Genomic DNA, 26,133 nt, shown 5'->3' on the forward strand with positions numbered 1-26,133 from the left:
CCCCAACTGGGGGTCCTCAGGGCTGTGCCAAATGGCAGCTCTCCCTTGGCAGGAGGAGGTGGCGACGGCGTGGAAGGTGCTGCGGACGGAGCCCATCGTCCTCCGCCTGCGCTTCTCGCTCTCCCAGTACCTCGATGGCCCTGGTGAGTGGGGACAGGCAGGACACGGTGTCCCCATGGCTCTCAGCACGGGCACAGCAGCAGCACTGACTGTTTGTCCTCCTCCCTCCCTGCAGAACCATCCATCGAGGTTTTCCAGCCGTCCAACAAGGAGGGCTTCGGGCTGGGTCTGCAGCTGAAGAAGTAAGAACCAAAACACAGTGGGCACCCAAGGGGGATGAGTGGGTGGTCCACAGAGGCACCGTTTTGCCCCCAAACCAGCCACATGTCCCCATGCCACTGCCACACAGCTCACCCTATGGGGATGGGGAAGAGGAGGAGCTGGGTGGCACGGGCCACCCAAGCACTAGGCTCAGTTGGCACTGGTGCATCCATGGGTGCTGGCACCCTGCGTGGATGCCCATGCCACCTCTCTGCCAGGATCCTGGGCATGTTCACATCCCAGCAATGGAAACATCTCAGCAATGATTTCCTGAAGACCCAGCAGGAGAAGCGGCACAGTTGGTTCAAGACGAGTGGCACCATCAAGAAGTTCCGTGCTGGCCTCAGCATCTTCTCCCCCATCCCCAAGTAAGACCCTGATGGTATAACCAAGGGATCAGCCCTCTGTCCCCTCACCCTTGGTGGCCAGGACTGTGCCTCAGTTTCCCTACTCATCCCTTGAATGCTGTTGCTCCCTACCAGAGCCCGAGGAGGTGGTGGTGGCTCCCCAAAACCAGCCAAAGGCTGACTTTGGTGTCTGAGTTTGGAGCTCAGGGGGATTCTGTGCCCGCAGGTCTCCCAGCTTCCCCGTCATCCAAGACTCGGTGCTGAAGGGCAAACTGGGCATTCCTGAGGCTCGTGTCAACCGCCTGATGAACCGCTCCGTGTCCTGTATGGTGAAGAACCCCAAGGTGGAGGTTTTCGGCTACCCCCCCCCCAGCACCCAGGCAGGTGTCGCCCCCTTCAACATCCTGGTGGGTGCCTCCCCGCCTCGGGGTTTGCTTTCCTCTCCTTTCCCTTCCCGGATTCCCGGGGGCTGGCCTGGGGCAGTGGCCTGGCGACCCCCTTGGCTTGGAGGGAGCTCCTACGGGGTTTCTTCCCTGTGCCTTCTCCCCAGCACCCGTGGGTGCTTGTGGGCCAGCTGTGATGCCGGCCATGAGTCCTGTGGGGTTTTACCCCCTCTTGGTGCCGTGTCCCTGGTGTGGTTGTGTCCCTGGGAGGGTGTTGGCACATTGGGGGTCCTGGGGGGCTGCTGGTGCCGCGTGGGAGTCGGGGTGCGTTGGGGAAAGGGGATAACGCAGCAGGCTCTGCTCTGGCTCCGGTGCAGGTCGGCGGCCACTGCAAGAGCATCCCAACGCTGGAGTACGGCTTCCTCGTCCAGGTGAGGTCCTGCAGCCCAGAGCATCCTCTCCACTGCCCCGTGTCCGGATGAGCTCCATCCTGCTTCCCAGAGCATCCTTCCCACTGCCCCATGTCCTGCTAATCCTCAGCCCACTGCCTGGAGCATCCTTCCCACTGCCCCACATCCTGATCCCACTGCCTTGAGCATCCTTCCCACTGTCCCACATCCCACTAACCCAGCCCCGCTGCCTGGAGCATCCTCCCAGGTGCTGTGGCCACCACGGGCCTGACTCCTGGCGTTGTCCCCCTCAGATCATGAAGTACGCAGAGCAGCGGATCCCGACGCTCAATGAGTACTGCGTGGTGTGTGACGAGCAGCACGTCTTCCAGAACGGCTCCATGCTCAAGGTGCAGTGATGGGGAGCGGCCCCGCATGGGCTGTCACCCTGTGTCACCGTCCCCAACCCTGCCCATGGCCCCTGTCCCCCCGCAGCCGGCGGTGTGCACCCGCGAGCTCTGCGTCTTCTCCTTCTACACCCTGGGCGTCATGTCCGGCGCGGCGGAGGAGGTGGCCACGGGCGCCGAGGTAGGCTGTGTGTGGGGGGGGGGGGTGACCACGCTGTCACCTCGGGGGGCTGTCCCCTCACCCCGCCCTCTGTCCCCGAGGTGGTGGACCTGCTGGTGGCCATGTGCCGCGCTGCCCTGGAGTCCCCTCGCAAGAGCATCATCTTTGAGCCTTACCCTTCCGTGGTGGACCCCAACGACCCCAAAACACTTGCCTTCAACCCCAAGGTAAGCACTAGGGGGGCAACGCTCCTCCGTGTCGGGGGTGATGGGGCAGGGGGAGCCCCGAGGAGCCCTCTGACGGCCACCTCTCTCCTGCTCCATGCGTAGAAGAAGAACTACGAGCGGCTGCAGAAGGCCCTGGACAGCGTCATGTCCATCCGGGAGATGACCCAGGTACATCAGCGTGGCCCCATGGGAGACCCCCGTGGTGTGGGACCCTTCACCAGGGGTGGCTTTTTGGTGCTGATCTCCATCCGCCACTGGTTGGGTGGGTGCTGGGGGACCCACCTGCACCCCCTCTTTCCTCTACCAGGGGTCCTACCTGGAGATCAAGAAGCAGATGGACAAGCTGGACCCCCTGGCCCATCCCCTCCTGCAGTGGTAAGGTCGAGGGTGCTGTGGCCCCATTCCACTGCCCCACATGACCCACCACTGCCCCATGTCCCATGGGATAGGGGACAGGCTGGGGAGCAGCCAGGCATCCCTGTCAGGACCCCCTCGGCCCCTTTCTTCTGATCCACAAGCCTCAGGGTGGGTCCTGGTCCCAGGGGAGTTTGGGACCACCCTGTGTGACCTTCCTCCTTCTCTTCCTCCTCCTCGTCCCAAGGATAATCTCCAGCAACAGATCCCACATTGTCAAGCTGCCTCTCAGCAGGGTAAGGGGCCTGGCTGGGCTCCAGGTGGGGTACGGGATGGAGGGTGGAATGTGGGATATGGGATATGGAATGTGGGATGGAGGGTATGTGAGGTGGGACATAGGATATGGGATGTGGGGTGTAGGACATGGGTTATGGGACGTAGGATATGGGATGTGGGATGAAGGATATGGGATGCAGAGCAAAGTATGGGATGTAAGGCATAGGATGAAAGACATAGGGTATGGTATGTGGGAGGGAGATAGGGATGCAGGGTGCAGGCTATAGGATGCAGCGTGTTGGCTATGGGATGTGGGATGCAGGATGCAGGATTAGGGATGTAAGGATGTGGGTGTTTGATGTATGTGAGAGGTCTGGGATGCAGGATGCAACCTTTGGGATGGGCCCTGCCTGCTGTGGGCTGTGGGAAGCAGGGTATGGGATATGGGATGGAGAGTATTTGTCACAGGCTGTGGGATGAGGGACGAGAGCTGGGGAATGCCACTGACCCTCCCGGCAAGCTCCAGGTGACCAAAGCAGGGCTGAGGCTGCCCAGTGCCAGGCTGCCGTGCATGATCTCTGTCTGTCTGTGTCTGTTCCTCCTCTGTCCCCGCCGGCACCGCCGCTGCTCTTCCTTTTCCCCTGGTAGCAGCTGAAGTTCATGCACACCTCGCACCAGTTCCTCCTGCTCAGCAGCCCCCCAGCCAAGGAAGCGCGGTTCCGCACCGCCAAGAAGCTCTACGGCAGCACCTTCGCTTTCCAGTGAGCTGCCGAGGGGGGAGCCCCCCAGGTGGGTGCTGTGGGGCGGGATGCTGTGGGTGTCGTGGGGCTGACCTGGGGCTGCTTTTTCCAGCGGCTCTCACATTGAGAACTGGCATTCCATCCTCCGCAACGGGCTGGTCAACGCTTCCTACACCAAACTGCAGGTAACACTCCCAGGGCCGGACCCACTGCCCAGGGCAGGCAGGGAGGGAGGAATGGATGCAGCAGGGAGGGATGCAGCAGGGAGGGATGCAGCAGGGAGGGATGCAGGCGTGTGGAATGCTGCCTGCAGAGGCCGGGCTGCCTCCACCACCGTGCCCGAGCTGTTGGGTGACCCCATGGTGCTCACCCTGGTGTTTCCCTGCAAGCTGCATGGAGCAGCCTATGGCAAGGGCATCTATCTGAGCCCCATCTCCAGTATTTCTTTTGGATATTCAGGTAAGAGGCTGCCTGTGCTGCCCAGTCCCATCTGCGCTCCCATTCCCACTCCCTGCATGGGCCCGGGGATGTTCGGCATTGTGTTGGCTGCAGCAGGCAGCATCCTGCATACTTCCCACCTGCACCAGCCTCTTCCCAGCCAGGCTGGGGCTTTCCCGTGTGATGGGGAGCTAAACCCCAACATATTCCAGGCTCTAAAAGCTGCTGCTCCAACTGCTGGGGGGTTCCCAAGGCTCTGCCGCAGGGCAGGAGCACACGGTGTGGCCGTCCCTGTCTGTGGCATGTGTCCCTGTGTCATCACAGGGTGCTGCCTGCCTGGCAGTGATGGGAGCCTCGCTTCTCCACAGGGATGGGGAAAGGACAGCACCGGATGCCTTCGAAGGACGAGCTGGTGCAGCGGTACAACCGGATGAACACCATCCCGCAGGTGACGGGCCGGGGGACGCCGCGAGAGGATGGGGACGGGGACATGGCACCTGTGGGTGCGGGGGACGGGAGAGGACACCCATGGGTGCTGGGTACGGGGTGAGCTGAGCCCGGCGGGGCAGTGACACCGGCTGCTCTCCCCGCAGACACGCTCCATCCAGTCCCGCTTCCTCCAGAGCCGCAACCTGAACTGCATCGCGCTGTGCGAAGGTGCGGTGATACGGGGTGGGAGACAGGATGGGGGGTACGGGCAGTACCCACACCCCTGGCTGGGTGGAGGAGGGGGGGAGGGCCCCAGCAGGGAGCTCTGCTCCATCCCTTGGCCGACAGCACCTTCCTCTGCAGTCATCACCTCCAAGGACCTGCAGAAACACGGCAACATCTGGGTCTGCCCCGTCTCGGACCACGTCTGCACCCGCTTCTTCTTTGTGTGAGTGCTGGGCTGTGCCCCCCTCATGGTACCCGTGGGACACTCATGGGACACCCCTCACTGCTCCCCTTCTCCCCTTCCAGGTACGAAGATGGCCAAGTGGGAGACGCCAATATCAATACTCAGGACCCCAAAATCCAGAAGGAGATCATGCGTGTGATCGGGACTCAGGTGTACACAAACTGAGCCGTGGGACCCCCCTGGGACCGCCCGGCACCGAGTGAAGCCCCTGGGCTGGGAAAGGGCGAGCGGGTTTCAAGGCTGAGACGGGGCCGACACCGGCGGCTCCCCCTGTCCATAATGTCCAGCATCCAGGGAGCACCAGGCAGGTTTAGTGGTCCCTTGTCCCCTCCCCGTCCTGTCCCCCAGCATCCCCGACCCTGTGGCTGCGCGGAGAAGGAGCTGCAGGGGCTGGCATGGCTGGTGGCCGCCCCTCCTGGCGCTGGCAGCGACAGGGGTTTTACTGACAATGAGAAACTGAAGCAAAAAAACCAACCATGAACCAACAAACCAAACCCAGAAACAGAGAAAAGGAAAAAGGAATCCGTGTCCCTGGAAAGTGTTTAAATAGGATGGGGTTGGGGGGGAAGGGATGGCATTGCGGGGAAGGGGCAGGATCATGGGGAAACGATGGGATTGCAGGGAAAGGATTGTAGGGAATTGATGGGGCTTTGGGAGAGAGTTGGGGCTTTGGGAGAGAGTTGGGACTTTGGGGAGGGAATCGTGCTGCCCTCGCACCACAGCAAAGGGATCATGCCACAGAGAAGGGACTGTGCCTCTGGGATGAGCCCACACCAGGGACATGGGGCCACACTGAGGGTGGCAGAGGTTTCCCTTGGGCTGGGAGCAGCTCCCACGGGATCATCCCGGGAACACCGCGAGGTCTGAGGGGTTGAGAGTACCAAACCCCGGAGCAGCCCTCACTGCGCTGCGGTGTTGGATCCAGCTGGGGCTGGTAGAGGAGGGCAAGAACCGACCTCAGAAACCTCCTGGTTCAGGTTCAGGCACCGGCTGAGACCCAGCGCACTCATCCCACTGCCGGGGGCACACTCTGCAGTGTCCCCTGCCCCTGGGGGGTGACAGAGGGACTCCAGTGTCCATCACCATTCACTGGCCCCAAAGAACACCCAAACCGGGGTGATGTGACACCATCCATCCCCCACCACCCTGCTCCATCGGTGTTTTGCTGCGATTTGTGAGGTTTGGGGCTTTTGACCCCTTAAATAAATAAATGAAGCCACTTTCCCATGAAGGGACACCCCACGGGCCATGGATCCTCCCGAAGCTCTCCCATCACTTGAAAAGAACAGCGAAACCATGGGGATTCCTCTGGAAAATGGGAATTCCTGGGGAAAAGCAAATAAAAAGAAGCCCACGCTCCTCTCCCGGCTCCACCAGATTCCCGGTGGATGCTTTGGCCCTGCTGGTGCCTTTGCAGGGGGATTTGGGTGGTGGGACCCGGTGGCAACTGCTCCAAAGAACCAGCCCAGGTGCCGACTTTGACAAAATAAGTTTATTTCACCGCACTTCGTTTCTGCCGAAACCTCACATTTTTCTCTTTTTTGTTGTTGTTTTGTTTTGTTTTTGGCTGAAAAAAAACCTGAAACCCCCCCCAAAACCCTCCCAAACCCCCCCCCGAAGCCACCAAGAAGCGCAGCGCTTCGCCCTCTCCCGCAGGCGACCGAGGGGTCCGACCAGCTCCGCTCCCTGCGGGAGCCACCGCAGCCCCCAAACCCTCCCCATCCCACAGCCCCCCCTCCCAGCCACGAGCGTCCCGAGCCCTGGAGCCGAGCGCTCCGGGAACACCCGTGGCAGATCCCCCCCGAGGTGTTTTTACCCCCTCAATTTCTATGTTTTGTTTTTGTTTTGTTTTTCTTCCCCTCCCCCCCCCCTTTTTTTTTGTTTCTTCTTTTTTTTTTTTTTTTTTCTGTGTGTTTTGTTTTAATTTTTTTTAAATTAATTTATTTATAGATATATTTAAAAAAAGCAATAGTCCTTTGGTCCCTAAACTCTAAGGAATGATATGACTCTGAAACAAGTAATCCTATGTCCCTGTGCCAGTGACAAGCAGGGGAAGCGCGTGTCCCGCTGCCCCGCTCCGTGGGATATATATATATATATACTTATTTATATATATCTTCTATAAGTCCAACATACTTTGATCCGTTTCTTTTCTCCTCCCCCTGACGTGGGGAAAAAGCAAATCTTGCCCTTTTCCTTTTTCCTTTTCCAACCAAGCATCCTCCCGGTGAAGCGCCCGAGGCTGGTCCCGTCCCACCGGCTTTGGTTTAAGAATCCATTTGGAGCCTCTTTTCCTCGTTTCTCCTGGGAAATCGGTAGCAGCAAGTGAGTGCTTTAGAAACCACCAGCCACAAAGTGGATCCCGGCTGCTCTCCGCCGGGAGCCGTTGAGTCCCGGCACGCGGCCGGCGGCAAACCTCAGCCCCGGAGCCGCGTCGCTCTCCTCCTTCCTCGTCCTCCTCGCTCGTGTTCCCGTTCAGTAACAAACAAGACCAGTTTGGGGTAAAAGTAATCAAAAAAGGAAAGAAAAGCTACGACCAGAATGGCTCTCTTCTTCGCTGCTCCTCCATCTCCTCCTCCTCTGCCTCCTCCGGGGTGTGTTGCAAAGAAAGAGAGTTACGGGTTTGGATACTGCACTTGGGGAAGGGGAAAGTCGTCAGACACCCCGGGACACCCAACCTGCAAAACAGCGACAGAGCCTCAGCCTGTGCCCGGGCATGGAGAGGAGGGATGGGGACAGGGATGGGGATAGGGATGGGGACAGGGATGGGGATAGGGATGGGGATAGGGATGGGGACAGGGATGGGGACAGGGATGGGGATAGGGATGCGGATAGGGATGGGGACAGGGATGGGGATAGGGATGGGGACAGGGATGCGGATAGGGATGGGGATAGGGATGGGGGTAGGGATGGGGATAGGGATGGGGACAGGGATGGGGACAGGGATGGGGATAGGGATGGGGATAGGGATGGGGACAGGGATGGGGACAGGGATGGGGACAGGGATGGGGACAGGGATGGGGATAGGGATGGGGATAGGGATGGGGACAGGGATGGGGACGGGGATGGGGACAGGGATGGGGACAGGGATGGGGACAGGGATGGGGATAGGGATGCGGATAGGGATGGGGACAGGGATGGGTATAGGGATGGGGACAGGGATGGGGACAGGGATGGGGACAGGGATGGGGATAGGGATGGGGATAGGGATGGGGACAGGGATGGGGACGGGGATGGGGACAGGGATGGGGACAGGAATGCGGATAGGGATGGGGACAGGGACGGGGACAGGGACGGTGACGGGGACGGTGACGGGGATGGGGAAGGGGATAGGGATGGGTACAAGGATAGGGTCAGGGATGGGGATATGGATGGGGACAAGGATGGGGACAGGGATGGGGATGGGTACAAGGATATGGTCAGGGATGGGGACAGGGACGGTGACAGGGATGGGGAAGGGGATAGGGATGGGTACAAGGATAGGGTCAGGGATGGGGACAGGGATGGGGACAGGGATGGGGATGGGGACAAGGATAGGGACAGGGATGGGGATAGGGATGGGGATAGGGATGGGGACAGGGATGCGGATAGGGATGGGGATAGGGATGGGGACAGGGATGGGGATAGGGACGGGGACAGGGATGGGGATAGGGACGGGGACAGGGATGGACACGGGGACACAAACCCCACTCAAACATGTTCGCATGGTCCTGGGCGCAGAGACCCCCGAGGACACCATGGGAGGGAACACCGCATGAGCGGAGCCCCACCGCCAGTTCCCTGGGGCACATCAGGCCCGCAGTCCCCCTCACCTCTCCGCAGGGCCAGGCTGAGCAGGGGTCAGTAGGGTCTGTTGGCATCTTTCGGCCGCTTTAGCTGGACTTTTAGCCTCTTCATGCCGATCTGGAATCCGTTCATGGCCTGAATGGCTGCCTGAGCGCTCGTCGGATTGTCAAAACTGACGAAACCTGCGGGCGAAGGATGAGTTTGTCACCAAAACCATCCAAGGTTGACGCTTAACCGAGGTGATGAAATCCCGCAGGCAGCCCCTGCTTGGCTAATGCTGGGAGAGGGGACACTGGGGTAGCAGCACAGCCCCAGATGGCAGGGGACTGGGCTGATGGCGTCTTTGGGGACACCAGGGTCTGGAGGGACATGGAGGTGACAGACTCTGTGGGGACAACGGCATAAGGGGGTCCACGGGAACACTGGAGTGGTGCTCAGGGATACCAAGGTGATGGGGCCTGCAGGGTCACTGGGACAACAGGGTCTATCAGTGTCAGGGACTGCAGGGACACCAAGGTGAGCAGGTCTGTGGGGACACGAGGGCAGGATTTGTGGGCTCGTGGGACACCCAGCTGATGGAGCCTCCAAAGCCACTGGACTGACGCGGTGCACAGGGACACCAGGGTGGCAGAGCTGCAGGCCAGAGCAGGCTGGTGGCAGCGGTGACGCTTGGCCACACGAGCAGAGCAGGCGGTGACCAGCCCTCCCTGGCAGGAGGGGCACCGGGCTGAGGACACGGGGGACAGCAGGAAAGGGGACAGCAGGAGGGCGAGTCCTGTCCTGGCACGGTGTGGGACATGAAAATGCCCGTCAGCTCCAGGACAGACACACTGCCCCAGCCACCACGCGCCCGTGGTCAGCCAGTGCTGCCCGAGCCAGGCTCTGAGCTGGGATGTTGGAGACAGACAGACCCCAGAGCTGGAATTCATGGAGAGACGGATCCCTGGGCTGGGACACTGGGGAGAGTGCGACCCCTGAGCTGGGGATGCTGGGGAGAGCTGGACTCCGGGGATGAGACACTGGAGACAGCCAGACTCCCAGGCTGGACATCGATAGCTGGACCCCAAGCTGGGGATGCTGGGGACAGCCAGACCCCTGAGCTGGGACATCAAGGAGAGCTGGACCTCCAAGCTGGAGCCCACGGGGAGCTGGGATGTTGAAGAGAGCTGGACCTCTGAGCTGGGATGTTGACCCAGACCCCTGAGCTGGGGACTGGGAAGAGCTGGACCTCTGCGCTGGGACATCAAGGAGAGCCACACACCAGGACTTACCAAAGCATTTACTCTGGTTGGTGGCACGGTCTACAAAGACTTTGGCAGAGATGACATTGCCGAAAGGCAAAAACATCTGCGTGAGCTCCGCGTCCCCGAACTCCTGGGGCAGGTGATAAATGAACAGGTTACAGCCCTCGGGACCTGGTGACACACAAAGGACAGGCACAGGTCAGGCGCGGGGCACCGGGGGGGGCAGGAGCCACCAGCCCCGCTGCGGGTACCCCCCTCAACTCCTCACCTTCTCGCTGCTGCTGCGGGATGATGGGCGCCTGCTGGGGGAAGGCCTGGCTGATGGGTGCGTAAGCGGTGGGATACGCTGCTGCAAGAGAGAAACATGGAGCTGAGGCCCCGGTGCCTGCCCCAGCCCTGCGCAGGGCCGGGAACAGGGGTGTCCCCGCTGCCACCCTCGATGGAGCTGCCTCTGCTGCCCCACGGTCGTGGCTCTGCCCTTCCCACCCCAGCACGGCCGCAGCCTCCCGGCACGGCAGGGATGCAGGAACGGCTCTCCCAGGAGGGCCACCGGTGGCAGCAGTAACACGGCCTCCAGGCTGAGGAAAGCCGGCACTTTTGGTTGGAAAAACCCAACAATTTGGGGTCCAAACTTGATTTTCTGTGGAAAATCTGACCGTCGGTGGTAGTGCTCCTAAAGAAATGGCTGCCGGGCCCGACGTGCTTCCACAGGATGCTTTGAGCTCCTTCCTCCTGCAGCCCATCTCCCTGGCCAGCAGATTCAGCCACACAATGAACATCCGAGGATCTCCAATATCTTGGTGCCTCCATGGCTGTCTCCAGCAGCAGGATCCGGCACGAAGCCAGCTCTCCATCACCGCCCAAACCTCGCCCCCTCTCCTGGTACCGCTGCCAGCTCTCCCCCATGGGCATTAAACCTCACTTTCCTCCACCCAAAACCTGCATGGAGGGCAGTGCCGGGAGCACATCCGTGCTGCTGGGAATGAGGGGAGGGAATTCTGCACCAGCATCACCCCCTCGCTGCCCCAGAGCTCCTGCCGGGGTACAGCACCCGGTGCTCACTGCATTAATCCGTGCCCAAGCGCACCGCACCAATCCTGTGATTCAACCCCAAGGTGCTGTCTGCCCCCCAAAAATAAGGGTGAGGAGCAAATGAGGGGAGAGAGGGAAGAAAGCAAAGCAAAGCTTGAGACCTGCATAGTGCTGCATGCCTGCGTAGGCTTGCTGGAGGGGATCGGCCACCGTGGGGCTTTGAGCTGGGAAGAGAAAAGGAGAAGGAAGAGAGAATCAGCCAGAGGAGCCCACGGACGAACAGATCCCATGGGAGAAGGCTCCGGGCCGAGCACGGCCGCGGGGGGGCAGAGCTGCTCCTGCCGCTCCATAGAAGCCGAGACCAGAGGCAGCGATGCCAAGGGAGGAAAGGGCTCCGGTGGGGACGGGCGCAGAGCTGGGGCTCACCCAGCGCGTTCCTGGGGTGCGCAGCGCAGCGGGAGCCGAGCGGCTGCCAGGAGGTTACCTGGGTAGGGGTGGATGCCGTTGGTGTAGATGGTCTCCGAGGCGGGCTGCCCGTTGGTCTGCGGCGGCAGCGGGCTGAAGCCGTTGACGCCGATCGGGGTGGCGATGCTGGGCACCGGCGCCGTGCTGATGCCGGGGGGAGTGCTCGTACCTGCGGCACGGCGCGGTCAGTGGCAGCTCATGGGGGCGCTGGGCGGGATGGGGGGCACATGGGGGGGCTGTACCTGAAGAGGGGGTGAGGGGAGCGGCCACCAGCCCGCTGACGTTGAAGGCGGCCATCTGCTGCATCTGGGCGGCCGCGATGGCAGCCATGGGGTTGAGGCAGGTCCCCTGCGCAGCCGCCATCAGGGCTGCCTGCTGCTGCATGATCTTAAGGAAAGAAAGGGGGGGAAAGGGGAAAGAGAGAGGCAGAGAGAAGGGGGAGCAGGGAGGATAGATCAGCATCTCCCTCTTTGCACCCGCGCAAGAGGGATGGATGCCACCCGCTGCTGGACCCGGGGACAGGCGACACTAGAAAACGTGATACAGGGGACCCCGGCCCCCTCCATCCTCACCTGAGGGCGTGAAACCCTCTGGGGTGCCCACAAATGGGGATGCACCAACCCTGATGGGCATCTGCATTCACTGGCACCGCTACAATCCCATGCAGGCTTCTGCAGGCACAACCACCACCACCACCCACGGGTGAGCCAGCCCCAGCTCCTACCGCTTGCGTGTAGGCCCCGTAGGCGCCGAACTGGATGGTCATGGGGTTGAAGATGCCCAGCTGCCCGGCCATCTGATGCATCCGTCGCAGGGTCCTCTCCTTGTCCGTGTCCGCAAACTTCACCACGAGGCTGGAGGAGGCGCCCTGGGATGGGGGGAAGATGGGGCTGACGGCAGGACCCAGGCGATGCCCCTGGGACGCGTCCCTGCTCCAGGAGGGACCCGCCAGCTCGCAGCGGCTGCAGCATCCTCAGCCCTCGGGATGCTGCCGCCTTGGCAGCAGCGACCAGCAATCGATGTGGGGTTTAATTATAGCCAGTGTTTCTCCCGGCAGCTCCCTGACCTCCGTTCCCTTTTCCCCTCCTCATTCACAGTTTTGACCTTCGGCGTTAATTAAACAGCCCCTTTCTGCAGCAGGGAGGGAATTAGCCCTGAGCACCATCCCCAGTGCCCGGGCAGGGATGAACCTCGGGGTGATCTGGCCAACAAACTGCTGGTCTGTAGGATTTTGATCCAATTAGACAGAGGATCAAATGAGCTGGTGATTGGATTATGCAGGCAGCACGGGGTAGAACAGGGCAGGGTGAGAGCCTGCACTTACCGGCATGGTTTGGCTGCCGTGCAGGCTGTTGATGGCAGCCTGTGCCTCAGCGTGGCTGCCGTACTTCACAAAGGCACAACCTAAGGGCAGAGAGGGGACATGGGAGAGGTTGGACTTGAGCACTGCAGGAGCCGGTGCTGACTGCTCACCCCACTGCGCTCACCCCACTGCGCTCACCCCACTGCGCTCACCCCACTGCGCTCACCCCACCGTGCTCACCCCACCGTGCTCACCCCACTGTGCTCACCCCACCGTGCTCACCCCGCTGTGCTCACCCCACTGTGCTCACTCCACTGCCCACCTTTGCTGGCTCCGTCGGGCCCTCGCAGGATGGTGCACTCCTCAATCTGGCCGAAGGGCTCGAAGAGGCGCCGGACGTCGTCCTCGCTCTGCTGCTTCCCCAGCATGCCCACAAAGAGCTTCCTGTCTTCTAAAAGCAAAACCCAGCCCGTTGGGACGCAGGAAGCACCGGGTAACGCCGGCGCCGCCGATCCAGCAGCCACGGCGCGGGGTTTATCACCTCCATCCTACACCCGGCTCCGGGTGACAGGGAAACTGCTGAGGGGTGACGCTGGGAAAGAGCCGCCTGAGGGCCCGGAGCTGGGGCTTTTCCCAGCTCCCCCGGCACCGCTGTGGCTGGGAAACAAAGAGAGCCGCAAACCAGCAGCGATTGCCTTCCTATGATCGACTGGCAGCAGAACCCACAGCCGAGGGCCGTGCCCAGGGGACATAAATAACCCAGCCCCGAGGGGAGGGAGAGTAAATAATGAGAAGTTCACGATTATTAGCAGCATCCGTCTCGCGTGGCCGCGCGCTCCCGCCGCACGCTAATGGCATTTGACAAAGAGAATAAGGTGCCCTGTCAGGAGCCCGGCCAGCAAATAAATAAATAATGGCAGCAGACAATTAATGCTCCGCCCGTGAAGGAACCGGGAGAATCAGCTCAGGGAATAGGGCTCGTGTGCTGTCTGTTAAACATAAACCATCTCCCAGCCAGGGCGGCTGGGGGGAGCGTTGCTGCCCAGGCGAGGGGGCCGGAGCCGGGCGCCCAAACTGCCCCATCCATCTTTAATCCTTCACCAATTACACTTGTTAAGTGGGCAATTTATCTGCCAGGTCCCTCTGGGATGTGCTGGGACCAGCTCGTGGTCTGTTTAATAGCGTGGTTTTAATAGGGGGACATCTATCCCAGCTGTCCCCCCAAGGGCCAGCGGCCCCACACAAGCATCCCGATGCTCGCAGCACTTGGCACCAGTAACGCTGGGGGGCTTGATCCAATTCCTGCAGGTTTGCCCAGATGATTGACTCAGCCTGGAAGCAGCACAGCCCCATGGAGAGCCTGGGGGAGGGAGGTGGCACCTTCTGTTTGAGAGGGGCTCAGGCCATGTGTGGCTGACTCCTTCCTGCACCCCAGCTCTGCAGGGTCCCCACAGTCAGCTGCAGGCAGGCAATTGGGCTGTTTGATAGGCGAAGCGGCTGTCAGAGGTTGGGATGCTCCTGGTATGACATCAGGATGTTCCTGGCATGATGTCAGGCTGTTCCCAGCATGACATCAAGATGTTCTCTCCAGCTGGGCAGGCAGGGAGAGCCGAGATCACATTCATTTGGATGCCACCGGCAAAGGCAGCTCCTTTGGGGGTTTCTCTGCAAACACGATGCCACCGTGTCCCCTGTCGCCCCCCAGGTGGCCCTGCACCCCCTGTCTACACTGGGCAGCTGGGGAAGGGGGAACCTACCTCCTCGGCCCTCGCTGTCGGCCGGCTTCACCTGGATGGGGCGGTTCATCTGCAACACACAAGCGGGAGCGGGCGGTCAGTGGTGGTGCCGTGCCCCCCTCCCCAACCCTTTCCATGGGGAACGGCAGGATTTGGCCCCAGCCTGGCACAGGGAGCAGGGAAGGGACCTGCAAGAACAGAGCCAGGGCTCGTGGGCACAGGGCACCGGGGGCGCCAGGGGCACAGGGCGATGCTGCGGCCCTGGGGATGGGCACCCGAGGATGGGCACCCGGTGCTGCAGGCGCCCGCGGGCCGTCGGTGCCAGCCTTGGCCGCCTGCCTGCTTTCCTCGACTGCAAAGGACTGCAGAGGCAGCAGCAGCACCCGGCCAGCCTGGCGGCACCGCCACCAGCGCGCCCCGTGCCTCATTCCCACCCAATTCCAGCCTCCTACCGTGCGTCACCGCCGTGCGGACCCGCGGGTGTGACATGCGTGTGCAGCAGGACACGCCAGGCACACCCCTGGCCCGCTGCCCCGCGGAGCCATTCCTCCTCCTCTCTCCCCCTCCTTTTTTTCCCCCCTCTTTTAGCTGAAAAACGCTACAATTACGGCCGTTTCTATGGCAACAAGCGTGCTTCCCCCGCGATGCTGCAGAGCCAGAGCCATGTGCTCGATGGGGTCGTCACGGCAACGGCAGGATGTCACGCATGACGGGGCGGGTGTGTGCGCACACGTACATGGCTCAAGCACGCACGCGGGTGGGTACCCCCACCGCGGGGTCCCCCTGCGCACCCATGGAGGGGGCAACAAATGTAGGGCTGGGTGAGGGCAGCACCAGGGGCCCCCTCCCATCCCAGGGTGAGGAAGAGGATGGATAAGGAAGAGGAGGAGGGAGGTTTCCACAGCAACCGTCTCGTCTCCAGGGAAACGCAGGGAGAAATGTCAGCGCAGAGCCAGGGATGGTCCAGGGAGGGGACTGAGTCCCCCGGAGCCACCAAGGGACATGGGGCCACCCAGCTGCCCTCGTGTCACCCGTCCCTCAGGCATCCACCCCATCCCCTGCAACGGGGCTCACCCCAAAGCCAGGAGGCTGTGGCAGCAGAACCAGCATCCCCCTGTCCCCACATCCCTGCTGTGTCCGGGAGGACGGACCCCCGATTTTGGGTGTGGGAGCTGCCCCCATCCGCTGACCCACCAGTCCCATTTCCCAGTGCATGGCCTCCGATGGAATATATTTCCAGGCCTGCTGCTGTGTGCTTAATGCAATAAAGGCAGCGAGGATGATTTAGAATAACATTTAGGGAGCCGCAGAGTGTCATTTTGATGTGTCTCCCGTCTCTGCTCGCCGGTTATTAAACTGTATTGATTCTCCGGGAGCGGCTGATGTTTATAAATGTCAGACCTCAGGGACCAGCTCACCTTCCCCAGGGCCCTGCACCGCGCCGGGACAAACAGCCCCGGCCTGCGGACACCCCTGGAAAAGGGGTTTGGTCCCCCCGGCATCACCCTGTGCCCACCCGGGGTGCTCAGTGCCCCCGGCGCCAGCTCCCATGGCACAGGCAGATGACGTGGGCACCCAGACCCCTACAGGCACAGGGGGATGGTGCCCACCTCTCCATCTGTACTCACAGCACCCCTGCACCCACCGTCACCCACCACTGCCCAACAGGCCTCCATCTTACTCCTGGCACCCAAACAATCACCCAGCCATCTCCCCCTGCTCCTGACACACATCCGTCCACCCCCTGACACCCACCCACCCACCCATCCATCCATCCATCCACCCCATCCATCCCTCCATCCATCCATTCACCCATCCACCCATCTTCCCCCAAGATTTACCCATTCATCCCCCAACACCAATCACCGTAACACCCATCTACCACCATAGCACCCACCCATACCCCCAACACCCATCCATCCATCCATCCATCCATCCATCCATCCACCCCCGTAGCACCCTCACACCTGCCCATTCATCCCCATCTGCCCACCACCCACCTTTCCACCCCACAGCACTCACACATCCAACCCCCAATGCTCACCCATTTTCCCCCCATCCTCACACACCCCAGGGACATGCTGATGCACTCAGCGTCACTGGAGACCCTGTCTGCGGTGTCCCAGCACCCGTGGGTGCCTCACAGAGCCCCAGCTATGGCACCCCGTGGCCACACCACCACAGTGCAACAGCCGAGGGGGTCACCATCGGTTGCTGAACCACCTCCTGACTGCTTGGGCTGTCACTGTCCCCAACCCAAATTCGGAGCCCCCTAGCAGCCTGGGCAGGGGGTAGAGCTCCTTCCTCGGGGTCACCCTCCTCCTTGCACCCAACAGCCGGTGGACCCGTCAGGTCACTGCTCATCCGAGTGAGCTGAGATGGAGGTGCCGGGTGATGCTGAAGCAGCGGGTGACTGTGAGAGGCTGGTGTCTGCATCACCCTGAGGGCCCCCAGGCAGCCAACACCCAGTGCAGAGAAACAGGCACTTGGGTACAGGCAGCCTCCCACCACAGGAACAGCCTGCCATCATGGGAACAGCCTGCCATAGTCCTGGGGGTGCACTCACAGTGAGGGGGCACAGCCTGGCTGGGGACAGCCACACCACTGCACAACCCTGCGCAGGAGCACAACCATCCCAGCACACCCCCACACACAACCACACACCCCCTACAGCCGCACTCCCACTCCTGCACACCCCTGAGCACAACCGCAACGCCACACACAGCACATGCAACCTCCACGCACACCCACCCACAGTGGCACGCTTGCCTCAGCACTCCCTGCATAACAGTACACCCGCACCTTGCACCCACACAGCCCCATACACAGTGTACACCAGTTCTAGCAACGCTGTTCACTCACGTGCAGCCACACACCCGCCCCAAGCCAGCCCTGTGTACACCCGCACACAACACCCCTACACCGCACACCCCGAGTCCTCATGAGCACCCGCACCCCCACCTAACACCCACAGTGCCCTCCCTGCAGCTGTGGATCCCGCACAACCACAGACACACACCCCCCCGTGCCAGGCAGGAACACAACACCCCTTGCCTCAGTTTCCCCGCTGCAGCAGTGGGACCCACAGTGGGTCCCCGGCAGCGCTGTGGACACCCCCTTGCAGCACCCACGACCCATCCACATACACCCGAGCCCTGAGCACAATGTGAGAGCCCAGCAACACCCGCATGCACACACGTGCTCCTGCTCACACCCAGCGTGCGCGCACACGCACGTGCACACACCCCCAGCACTGCCACCTCCAGGCCCACGCACACCCACAGCCCATCACCACGCGCACAATCGCTGGGTGCAGAGACACGCTCAGCGCCCGCTGACACACACACACAGCCACTGGCACACTCGCACGCTCACCATCCCTGCGTGCAACCGCTCTTGTGCACACCCCGGGGCAAAACTGTGCCCCTGCCAATGCACACACGCACCCCTGCGCCACGTGTGGGTGCAACACCTCCCCGAGCACATCCCCCCCTTTGCACACCTGCAACCACACACACAACACCCGGTGGAAAAATACACCCTCCAGCCAACACACAAACAAGACCATCCCTGGGTGCAGATGTACCCTCTTCACCAACACAGGCATGCACACACTCCATCCCTGCCTGCAAATACACCCTGCTCACCACCACCCCCACCACACACCGTTCCTGGGTGCAGATACACCCTCCTCACCAACACCCACACTCACACATAGAGCATCTCTACGTGCAGATACACCCCCTTCACCAACACCCCACTGCCAACACCCTCTCCATCCCTGGATGCAGATACAGCAACACACACAACCCTCACCCCTGCGTGCAAATACATCCTCATCACCAACAACCGCCCTGCCAACACAGGCACCTCATCCCTGGGTGCAGATGCGCCCTCCTCACCATCACCCGCACTCACACACCACATCCCCGGGTGCAAATGCACCCCCCTGCCAACACCCCATCCCTGGCAGCACATCCACCGCCCTCACCATCACCCCCCATCCCTGCCCGCCTGCGAGCACCCGCGGGTGCAGACCCCGGGCCGAGCCGGAGGAGACAAAGGCGGGGCCCTACCTCGATGCAGAGGATCTTGGACCCGGCGGGCACCCACAGCACGGGCGGCCGCGGCCCGGGCGCCGGCACCTGCGGCAGCTGCATGGCCCGGCCCGGCCCGGCCCGGCTCGGCTCCGCTCGGCTCGGCTCGGCTCGGGCCGGCCGGACCCGGCGAGGGGTCTCGATTCGATTCGGCTCTGCTCGGCTCGGCTCGGTCCGGCCCGATTCGGCTCGGCTCGCGCAGCGGCGCGCGGGAGGCGGGGCGGGAGGAGGGGCGGCCGCAGCCCCGCCGAGCCGAGCCGAGCCGAATCGAGCCGGGCCGAGCCGAGCCGAGGGGAGGGGCTTCGCTCGGGACACGCCCCCTCCGCGTCTGGACACGCCCCCGAGACGCGCCGGGGGCGGGGCCTGTCCTGGGGGGTACACCCGGGGACACGGGCACAGGTACAGGTGAGCACAGGTACAGCTTGAGCCCAAGTACAGGGTGAGCACAGGTACAGGGTGTGAGCACAGGTACAGGTGAGCACAGGTACAGCTTGAGCCCAAGTACAGGGTGAGCACAGGTACAGGGGTGTGAGCACAGGTACAGGGGTGTGAGCACAGGTACAGGTGAGCACAGGTACAGCATGAGCACAGGTACAGGGGTGTGAGCACAGGTACAGGGTGAGCACAGGTACAGGGTGTGAGCACAGGTACAGGTGAGCACAGGTACAGCATGAGCACAGGTACAGGGGTGTGAGCACAGGTACAGGGTGAGCACAGGTACAGGGTGTGAGCACAGGTACAGGTGAGCACAGGTACAGCATGAGCACAGGTACAGGGGTGTGAGCACAGGTACAGGTGAGTAGAGGTACAGTGTGAGCACAGGTACAGGGGTGTGAGCCCAGGTACAGGGGTGTGAGCACAGGTACAGGGGTATGAGCAGAGGTACAGCATGAGCAGAGGTACAGGGTGAGCACAGGTACAGGGGTATGAGCACAGGTACAGCGTGACCACAGGTGCAGCGTGAGCACAGGCGCAGGGTAAGCACAGGTACAGGGGTGTGAGCACACGTACAGGGGTGTGAGCACACGTACAGGTGAGTACAGGTACAGCAAGAGCACAGGTACAGCGTGTGCACAGGTACAGGTGTTATGAGCACAGGTACAGGGTGAGCACAGGTACAGGTGTGAGTACAAGCATACATGGCTGTCACCGCTACATGGAAGTGTTCACAGGCACACATGGCTATGCACAATCAGAGAGGGGTGTGCACAAGCATAAGAGAACGTGGACAAGTCCAGAGGGGTGTGCACAAGCACATGAGGTTGTGCACAGGCACAGGGGTGTGAGGAGGAACACACACCAGTGTGCAGAAGCACAGAGAGCGCACGAGCACAGGGGTGTGTGTACAAGCACAGAGGGGTGTGCACAGGTACATGGAGAGTCCATAACTGTAGAATGGTGTGCACGGGCACATGTGGGTATAAGCACAAGCACTGAGGGTGTACACAGCTACAGGGGATGTGCATAAGCACAGGGGCGCATGTACAAGCACACGGGTGTAAACAGAAGCAGAGAGGGGTGTGCACAAGCATAGAGGGGTGTGCAGAGGAGGTGTGCACGAGCATGCAGGGGTGTGGGCACAAGCACAGGGTGGGCACAGCTACAGCAGTGTCCATAGGCACAGGGGTGTGAGCACAACAAGCACAGGGGTGTGCACACTCAGCTATGGCTGTGTGCCCCGGCGGATGCACACCCCGCACCGCTGCATGCACACCTGCACAGAGGGGTGTGCACAGGCATGTCCCCCACATGGGCACATGCCCACCCCCCCACCCGCAAGCATCTACTCACATGTGCACCCCTGTGCTCCCCCCGCGTACCAGGGGTGCAGGGTGAGAAGTGAGCAGCTACCCATACGCTATACACCTCGCACATGCGCATACACACAGCGTGCGTGATGAGAAGGGATGAAGGCAAGTCCCAGCCCTGTGCCCACAGGCAGGGCCTGAACCTGCACCTCCTTTAGGGTGCCAAAGTGCGCTGTTAAACCTTAAACCTACTGATGCACTAAACCATCAGCGAGAGCGCGGCTCAGGACATGAACCTCATCCTGCTCCGTCAGCTCTGCGCTCCCGAGGCAGGGATGGATATTCCTGGGGCCCGGCGCTTTCCCAGCCAAGCAGCGGCCCTATTGATTTTTATTTAGGTGAATAATTAAATATTTATTTTCACTTTGTTAAGCTCGGGAGGTCGGAGCCCGCAGAAAGCGCAGCACACGCGGGAGCCGGCAAAATCGATGCCTCGGTTTGCGGCCGCTGGAAGCGGCTCCTGCTCCCGCACCCCGTCCCCGTGTCCCCGTCCCCGTGCCCCCGTCCCCGTGCCCTGCCCCAGCTCACCCCGGTGTCACTCACCCCCGGCAGCGTCTTCTGCTCGTGCAGGGCGCTCTGCGCCTTCAGGGCCGAGTCGCGGGCGCAGTAGGTGAGGAAGGCACAGCCTGTGGAGATCGGGAGACAGGGTCAGTGTCCGGCCTGGTCCTGATGCACAGCCCCAGGCACACAAATGTGGCCCTGGGGCACCCAGTGGCACCCGCACGCGGGCACCAGCACCCTCCTACCCCGGCACCGTGGCACTGTGGCACCCAGCACCCTGAGACTCTGATATCCGGCACCACGCACACCACTACTGTGACACCCAGCAAGGTGGCGTCCAGCACCCCAGCATCGCGGCACTGTCATGTCCAGCATTGTGGCACCCTGGCACTCAGCACCCCAGCATTCAGCACCGTGGCACCATAATGTCCAGCACCCAGCACTGTTGGCATCCTGGCACCCAGCACCTTGGCGCCATCATGTCCAGCACCCCGGCACCCAGCACCCCAGCACTGTGGCACCCTGGCACACAAGAGGGCACCGCCACCAGTAGGGCCAGAGCTCAGCCCCGAAACAGGATGGGAGCTGGAGCAGTGGGATGAAGGAAGGAGCAGGGCAGGAGCAGCAGCACACGGGCGCTCTGGGGGAAGCTGCAGCCAAAGCCTCTGGGAAGTGGATCTCCAGGCGTCCAGGGAGGCCACGCATCCTGGCTGGGGGCCGCGCTGCTCCCAGATCCGAGCATCCTCCTCGGGACAAGACACGGCTCCTCCGACATCCTGGCGCTTTGGGAACCAGGAATACGCCTGGGGTGAGGTTTTCCCACGCTGACTCACGCTGCCACGCCACTCGTTCTTGCAGAGCTGGCGACGAGCAAGCCCTGGGGACCGGGTCCGGTCCTCTCCCCTCCGCCTCTCCATCCCTGCGGGAACATCCCGGTCCCTGTGCCACCACCACACTGCTGCCTCCCTGAGGGCTCCCCCCCCAGTTTGCTGGGGTCACATCCAAAAGTGCCTGAAAGTGATATTAAAACAGCAGCAAAACAGTTTCCCTTCAACAAAGTAAATATTTAATGAATAAAATTGACATTGATGCATTTTTAATATTGGCACAATTAAATCCGCCAGCTGATTAAGTATTAATAACTCTTAATAAGTACAATCAGCGTGCCTGGGAGGGGAGGGAGCACGACAGTGGTGCAGGGGGACACCAAGGGACAGGGTCCTCGCCCGCCTCAGGGTGCTGGGGACATCAGCCCTCGTGTGGAGCAAGGAGAGATCCCCCTGGTTAAACATTATCCCACTGCAGGTGGAAAGGGGAGGTCAGCGCAGCAGCTCACGTCAGCCCCGCTGCCATTTCCAGTGTTTACCATCCGTAATCATGTTGGCTTCCTCCTCGCCGCTCTTTATTCCTTCGTTTTCTTCCCCATTTCCCCTACAGGCAGCAATTTGGATGGTGCCCAGGCGTTCCGGAGGAGTTGGGAGGGCTGGGGCCAGAGCGGTCCCGCTCCAGAGGCTCGCCGGGAGGAAGGATGGTGTTCAAATGGGAGGAACATCCACAGTTCAAGCGTGTGTCTGGGCCGCAGCAGCTGAAGCCTGTGCTGGAGGAGGCACCGAGGGGGCCTGGCAAGGTGTGAATCCCGTTGTGTGTGGCACTCGGGCAGCTCAGAAACACCTGGAGACATTCTGGAGGGCGCGGTGATGAGAATGGTGTGGTCAAGGCGGCTGCCCCATGGCCGAAGGGCACCATCCACACGCACTAAGTGTCAGCTTCCCAGGAAATCCCGGTGATGTGGGTGCTGCCTGTGGCACCGGGGCTCAGTGACAGTGTGACAGGTGACAGGATCCTGTCCGGGTGACACTCGGGGTGCCCTGACCCTGCTCCAGTGCCACAGACCCTGGCTTACGGGTGGGGGTTCCATAAAGACCTCAGCAGTGCACACATGAGCCCCTCGGCACACCTCTGCTCGGGTGCTCTGCTCCCTGTGCCAGGTGCCAGCCGGGCAGCCCCGGTCCTGCCGGCTCTCAGAGGCCTGGCGCCTCCATCCACAGTGGGTGCCTGTACCCCAAATGGGTGCCCCCATCCACAGTGGGTGCCTGTATCCCAAATGGGCGCCTCCATCCACAGTGGGTGCCTGTATCCCAAATGGGCGCCTCCATCCACAGTGGGTGCCTGTATCCCAAATGGGCGCCTCCATCCACAGTGGGTGCCTGTATCCCAAATGGGTGCCCCCATCCACAGTGGGTGCCTGTATCCCAAATGGGTGCCCCCATCCACAGTGGGTGCCTGTATCCCAAATGGGTGCCCCCATCCACAGTGGGTGCCTGTATCCCAAATGGGTGCCCACATCCACAGTGGGTGCCTGTATCCCAAATGGGTGCCCCCATCCACAGTGGGTGCCTGTATCCCAAATGGGTGCCCCCATCCACAGTGGGTGCCTGTATCCAAATGGGTGCCTCCATCCACAGTAGGCGCCTGTATCCCAAATGTGTTCCCCCATCTGCAGTGGGTGCCTGTACCCCAAATGGGTGCCCCCATCCACAGTGGGTGCCTGTATCCCAAATGGGTGCCCCCATCCACAGTGGGTGCCTGTATCCAAATGGGTGCCTCCATCCACAGTAGGCGCCTGTATCCCAAATGTGTTCCCCCATCTGCAGTGGGTGCCTGTACCCCAAATAGGTGCCCCCATCCATAGTGGGTGCCTGTATCCCAAATGGGTGCCTCCATCCACAGTGGGTGCCTGTACCCCAAATGGGCGCCTCCATCCACAGTGGGTGCCTGTATCCCAAATGGGTGCCTCCATCCACAGTGGGTGCCTGTACCCCAAATGGGTGCCCCCATCCACAGTGGGTGCCTGTATCCCAAATGGGCGCCTCCATCCACAGTGGGTGCCTGTATCCCAAATGGGTGCCTCCATCCGCAGTGGGTGCCTGTATCCCAAATGGGTGCCTCCATCCACAGTAGGCGCCTGTATCCCAAATGGGTGCCTCCATCCACAGTGGGTGCCTGTATCCCAAATGGGTGCCCCCATCCACAGTGGGTGCCTGTATCCAAATGGGTGCCTCCACCCACAGTGGGTGCCTGTACCCCAAATGGGTGCCCCCATCCACAGTGGGTGCCTGTATCCCAAATGGGTGCCCCCATCCACAGTGGGTGCCTGTATCCCAAATGGATGCCCCCATCCACAGTGGGTGCCTGTACCCCAAATGGGTGCCCCCATCCACAGTGGGTGCCTGTATCCCAAATGGGTGCCCCCATCTGCAGCGTGTGCCTGTATCCCAAATGGGTGCCCTGATGCCAGACAGGTATCCCAAATCCAGGCACATGCCCTAAACTCCACTGGGGTGCTGTATCCCTGGGGTGCTCTGACCCCAGGGGTGTCCCCAAGCCAGCGGTACCTCCACCTTACATGGGTGCCTTCTGCCCCAGGGGTCCCTCAGACTTAGGGGAGCCACATACCAGGATGCCCCACACCTCAGGGGTACCTTCACCTCAGGGGTGCCTCATACCAGGGTGATCCATACCAGTGCCTCCACCTCAGGGGTACCCGTACCAGGGTGCCCCACCTCCAGCACACCTCCACCTCCAGGGTGCCCCCAGCTCAGCGGTACCTTCACGTCAGGGGTGTCCCCACCTTAGGGGGTACCTCCAGGTTGAGGATAACTCCACTTCAAGGGTGCTCCATATCTGGGTGTCCCCCCTCCGAGCTGCATCACCTCACGGGTACCCCCACCTCTGGGGTGTCCCATACCAGGGTGCCCCATCTCAGGGGTACTCAGATCATGGGTGCTCCACCTCAGGGCGCCCTGCCCGAGGGGAGCCCCCCCCGGGTGTCCCACCTCTGCCCCCCCACCGGTCGCGCCCCGCCGGCGGGCTCGGAGCCCCCAGTACCTTTGTGCATGCCGGTGAAGCGGTCCTTGAGCACGGTGAGCTCGTAGATGCGGCCGAACTCCTCGAAGAGCGGCTTGAGGTCGCTCTCCTCCAGGTTACGCGGGATCTGCCCCACGAAGAGCTTGATGGCGTCGTGATCCTTCATGGCGATGGCGCCGGGCGGGCGGCTCAGCCCGTTCACCCGGCCGCTGTTCGCGGTGCTGAACGCCGCGCCCGCCTCCGCCGCCGCCGCCGCCACGCCGCTGCCCGCCGCGGCCATGGCCCGCTCCGCCGCCGCCGCCGCCGCTGCGGGAGGCGCCCGCCGCCCCGCCCCGCCCCGCCCCGCCCCGCTCGGCGCCGTTCGGAACCGCTCGGAACCGCTCGGCTCGGCCCGGGCCTCTCCGCTCACGGCACTGCCCCCCCCCTACAACCCGCGGGCTGGTGACGTCAGCAGGCTGGCCCCGGCGAGACGCAGGTCATTAGCATAATGAGGCAGCGGCGGCCAATCAGGAGACGGGAGGCCGGCAGCCGAGCGGGGGACCCCGGCTCCGCCTACTACTGCCCCCTGCCGGGCCGACCCCAGCCCCTTCTGCCCCACCGCGCTGTAGCTTCCGTCACACCCCACGTCACCCCCCGTCACCCCCCGTCACACCTCGTCACCCCCCGTCACCCCCCCCGTCACCCCCGTCACACCCCGTCATCCCCATCACCCCCCGCCACCCGAAGCGGGGCCGGCCAAGAGGCTGAGCCACCTCCCGCTGTCACCCCCCGTGGCCCTCAGTAGGTTCCAGAGTTAACACCCACCTCAGGTGGGGTTTAAACACCCCAAACAAGCCGAAAAGGGACGATTTTGGCGCTTTGTTGCCTTTTCGCCTCAATGGACCCTGTGTCACCCCGAAAAATCTGTAATTAGACCAAACGGCTTTAATACCTGGCATGGTTGTTAATTAATTACACCCAGAGCAGCAGCAGGGCTGGAGAGGGGGGTGGCTTCCTCAGCATGCTGGCATGCATGTGCAGGCATGTGCAAGCACGTGTGAGCCTGGGTTAGCGCATACAAGCATGAGCAAGCGCGTGTGTACGAGCTTGCGCAGGTCCCCACAAGCACACGCGTGTTGTGTAAGGGCGGGCGCACACGCATGCACGCTCAAGGGTGTGCAGGCACATGGGTGTGCAGGCACATGCATGCGCTGCAGGTGCGCACACGTGGTTGCAGGAGTGCTCACGAGCACACACAAGAGCGTGCCCAGACACGTGCAGCTCCATGCCCCTGCTGCCAGCCTGTGCTGCATCTGCACGTGTGTGCAAGCAGGTACACGAACGCACGTGCTCGCAAGCACCCGCATGCGAGTCT

At 61.9% G+C, this 26,133-nt stretch overlaps 2 protein-coding genes across 29 annotated transcripts in view; one reads left to right on the top strand and one right to left on the bottom strand.

Moving 5' to 3' along the window:
- The window catches only part of PARP6 (poly(ADP-ribose) polymerase family member 6), a gene marked incomplete at its 5' end in the record, with an annotated part of 9,910 nt that extends 4,780 nt beyond the window's left edge, over nt 1-5,130 (top strand). The window contains 18 exon segments of the mRNA XM_080626420.1: nt 53-143; nt 236-302; nt 540-689; nt 895-1,075; nt 1,429-1,482; nt 1,755-1,850; nt 1,936-2,028; nt 2,109-2,234; nt 2,337-2,402; nt 2,542-2,609; nt 2,836-2,884; nt 3,513-3,625; nt 3,717-3,789; nt 3,994-4,063; nt 4,411-4,490; nt 4,636-4,699; nt 4,835-4,919; nt 5,003-5,130. Of these exon segments, the coding sequence (XP_080482546.1) occupies nt 53-143; nt 236-302; nt 540-689; nt 895-1,075; nt 1,429-1,482; nt 1,755-1,850; nt 1,936-2,028; nt 2,109-2,234; nt 2,337-2,402; nt 2,542-2,609; nt 2,836-2,884; nt 3,513-3,625; nt 3,717-3,789; nt 3,994-4,063; nt 4,411-4,490; nt 4,636-4,699; nt 4,835-4,919; nt 5,003-5,105 (1,629 nt within the window). The 3' untranslated portion in view covers nt 5,106-5,130.
- Nucleotides 5,131-8,780: 3,650 nt separating this feature from the next.
- On the bottom strand, nt 8,781-25,059 carry CELF6 (CUGBP Elav-like family member 6; the record flags this gene model as incomplete). 28 transcript variants are annotated; one of them, XM_080626207.1, is made up of 12 exons in its annotated part: nt 8,781-8,908; nt 9,998-10,141; nt 10,239-10,319; nt 11,164-11,226; nt 11,487-11,636; nt 11,710-11,854; nt 12,192-12,335; nt 12,792-12,871; nt 13,093-13,221; nt 14,528-14,576; nt 20,955-21,037; nt 24,801-25,059. In XM_080626207.1, 12 exons carry the CDS (start codon nt 25,057-25,059, stop codon nt 8,781-8,783), a joined length of 1,455 nt encoding a protein of 484 aa, XP_080482333.1. The 28 variants fall into 28 exon arrangements, with proteins under 28 accessions (XP_080482333.1, XP_080482341.1, XP_080482337.1 ...); XM_080626215.1 differs by having other exon boundaries at nt 10,058-10,141; nt 11,710-11,851; nt 13,093-13,218; nt 24,801-24,945; XM_080626211.1 differs by having other exon boundaries at nt 10,058-10,141; nt 10,239-10,340; nt 11,710-11,851; nt 13,093-13,218; nt 24,801-24,945.
- Between the last annotated feature and the right edge of the window lie 1,074 nt (nt 25,060-26,133).

This window comes from Psittacula echo, assembly GCF_963264785.1.
Source record: "Psittacula echo genome assembly, chromosome: 10".
NCBI lineage: Eukaryota > Metazoa > Chordata > Aves > Psittaciformes > Psittacidae > Psittacula > Psittacula echo.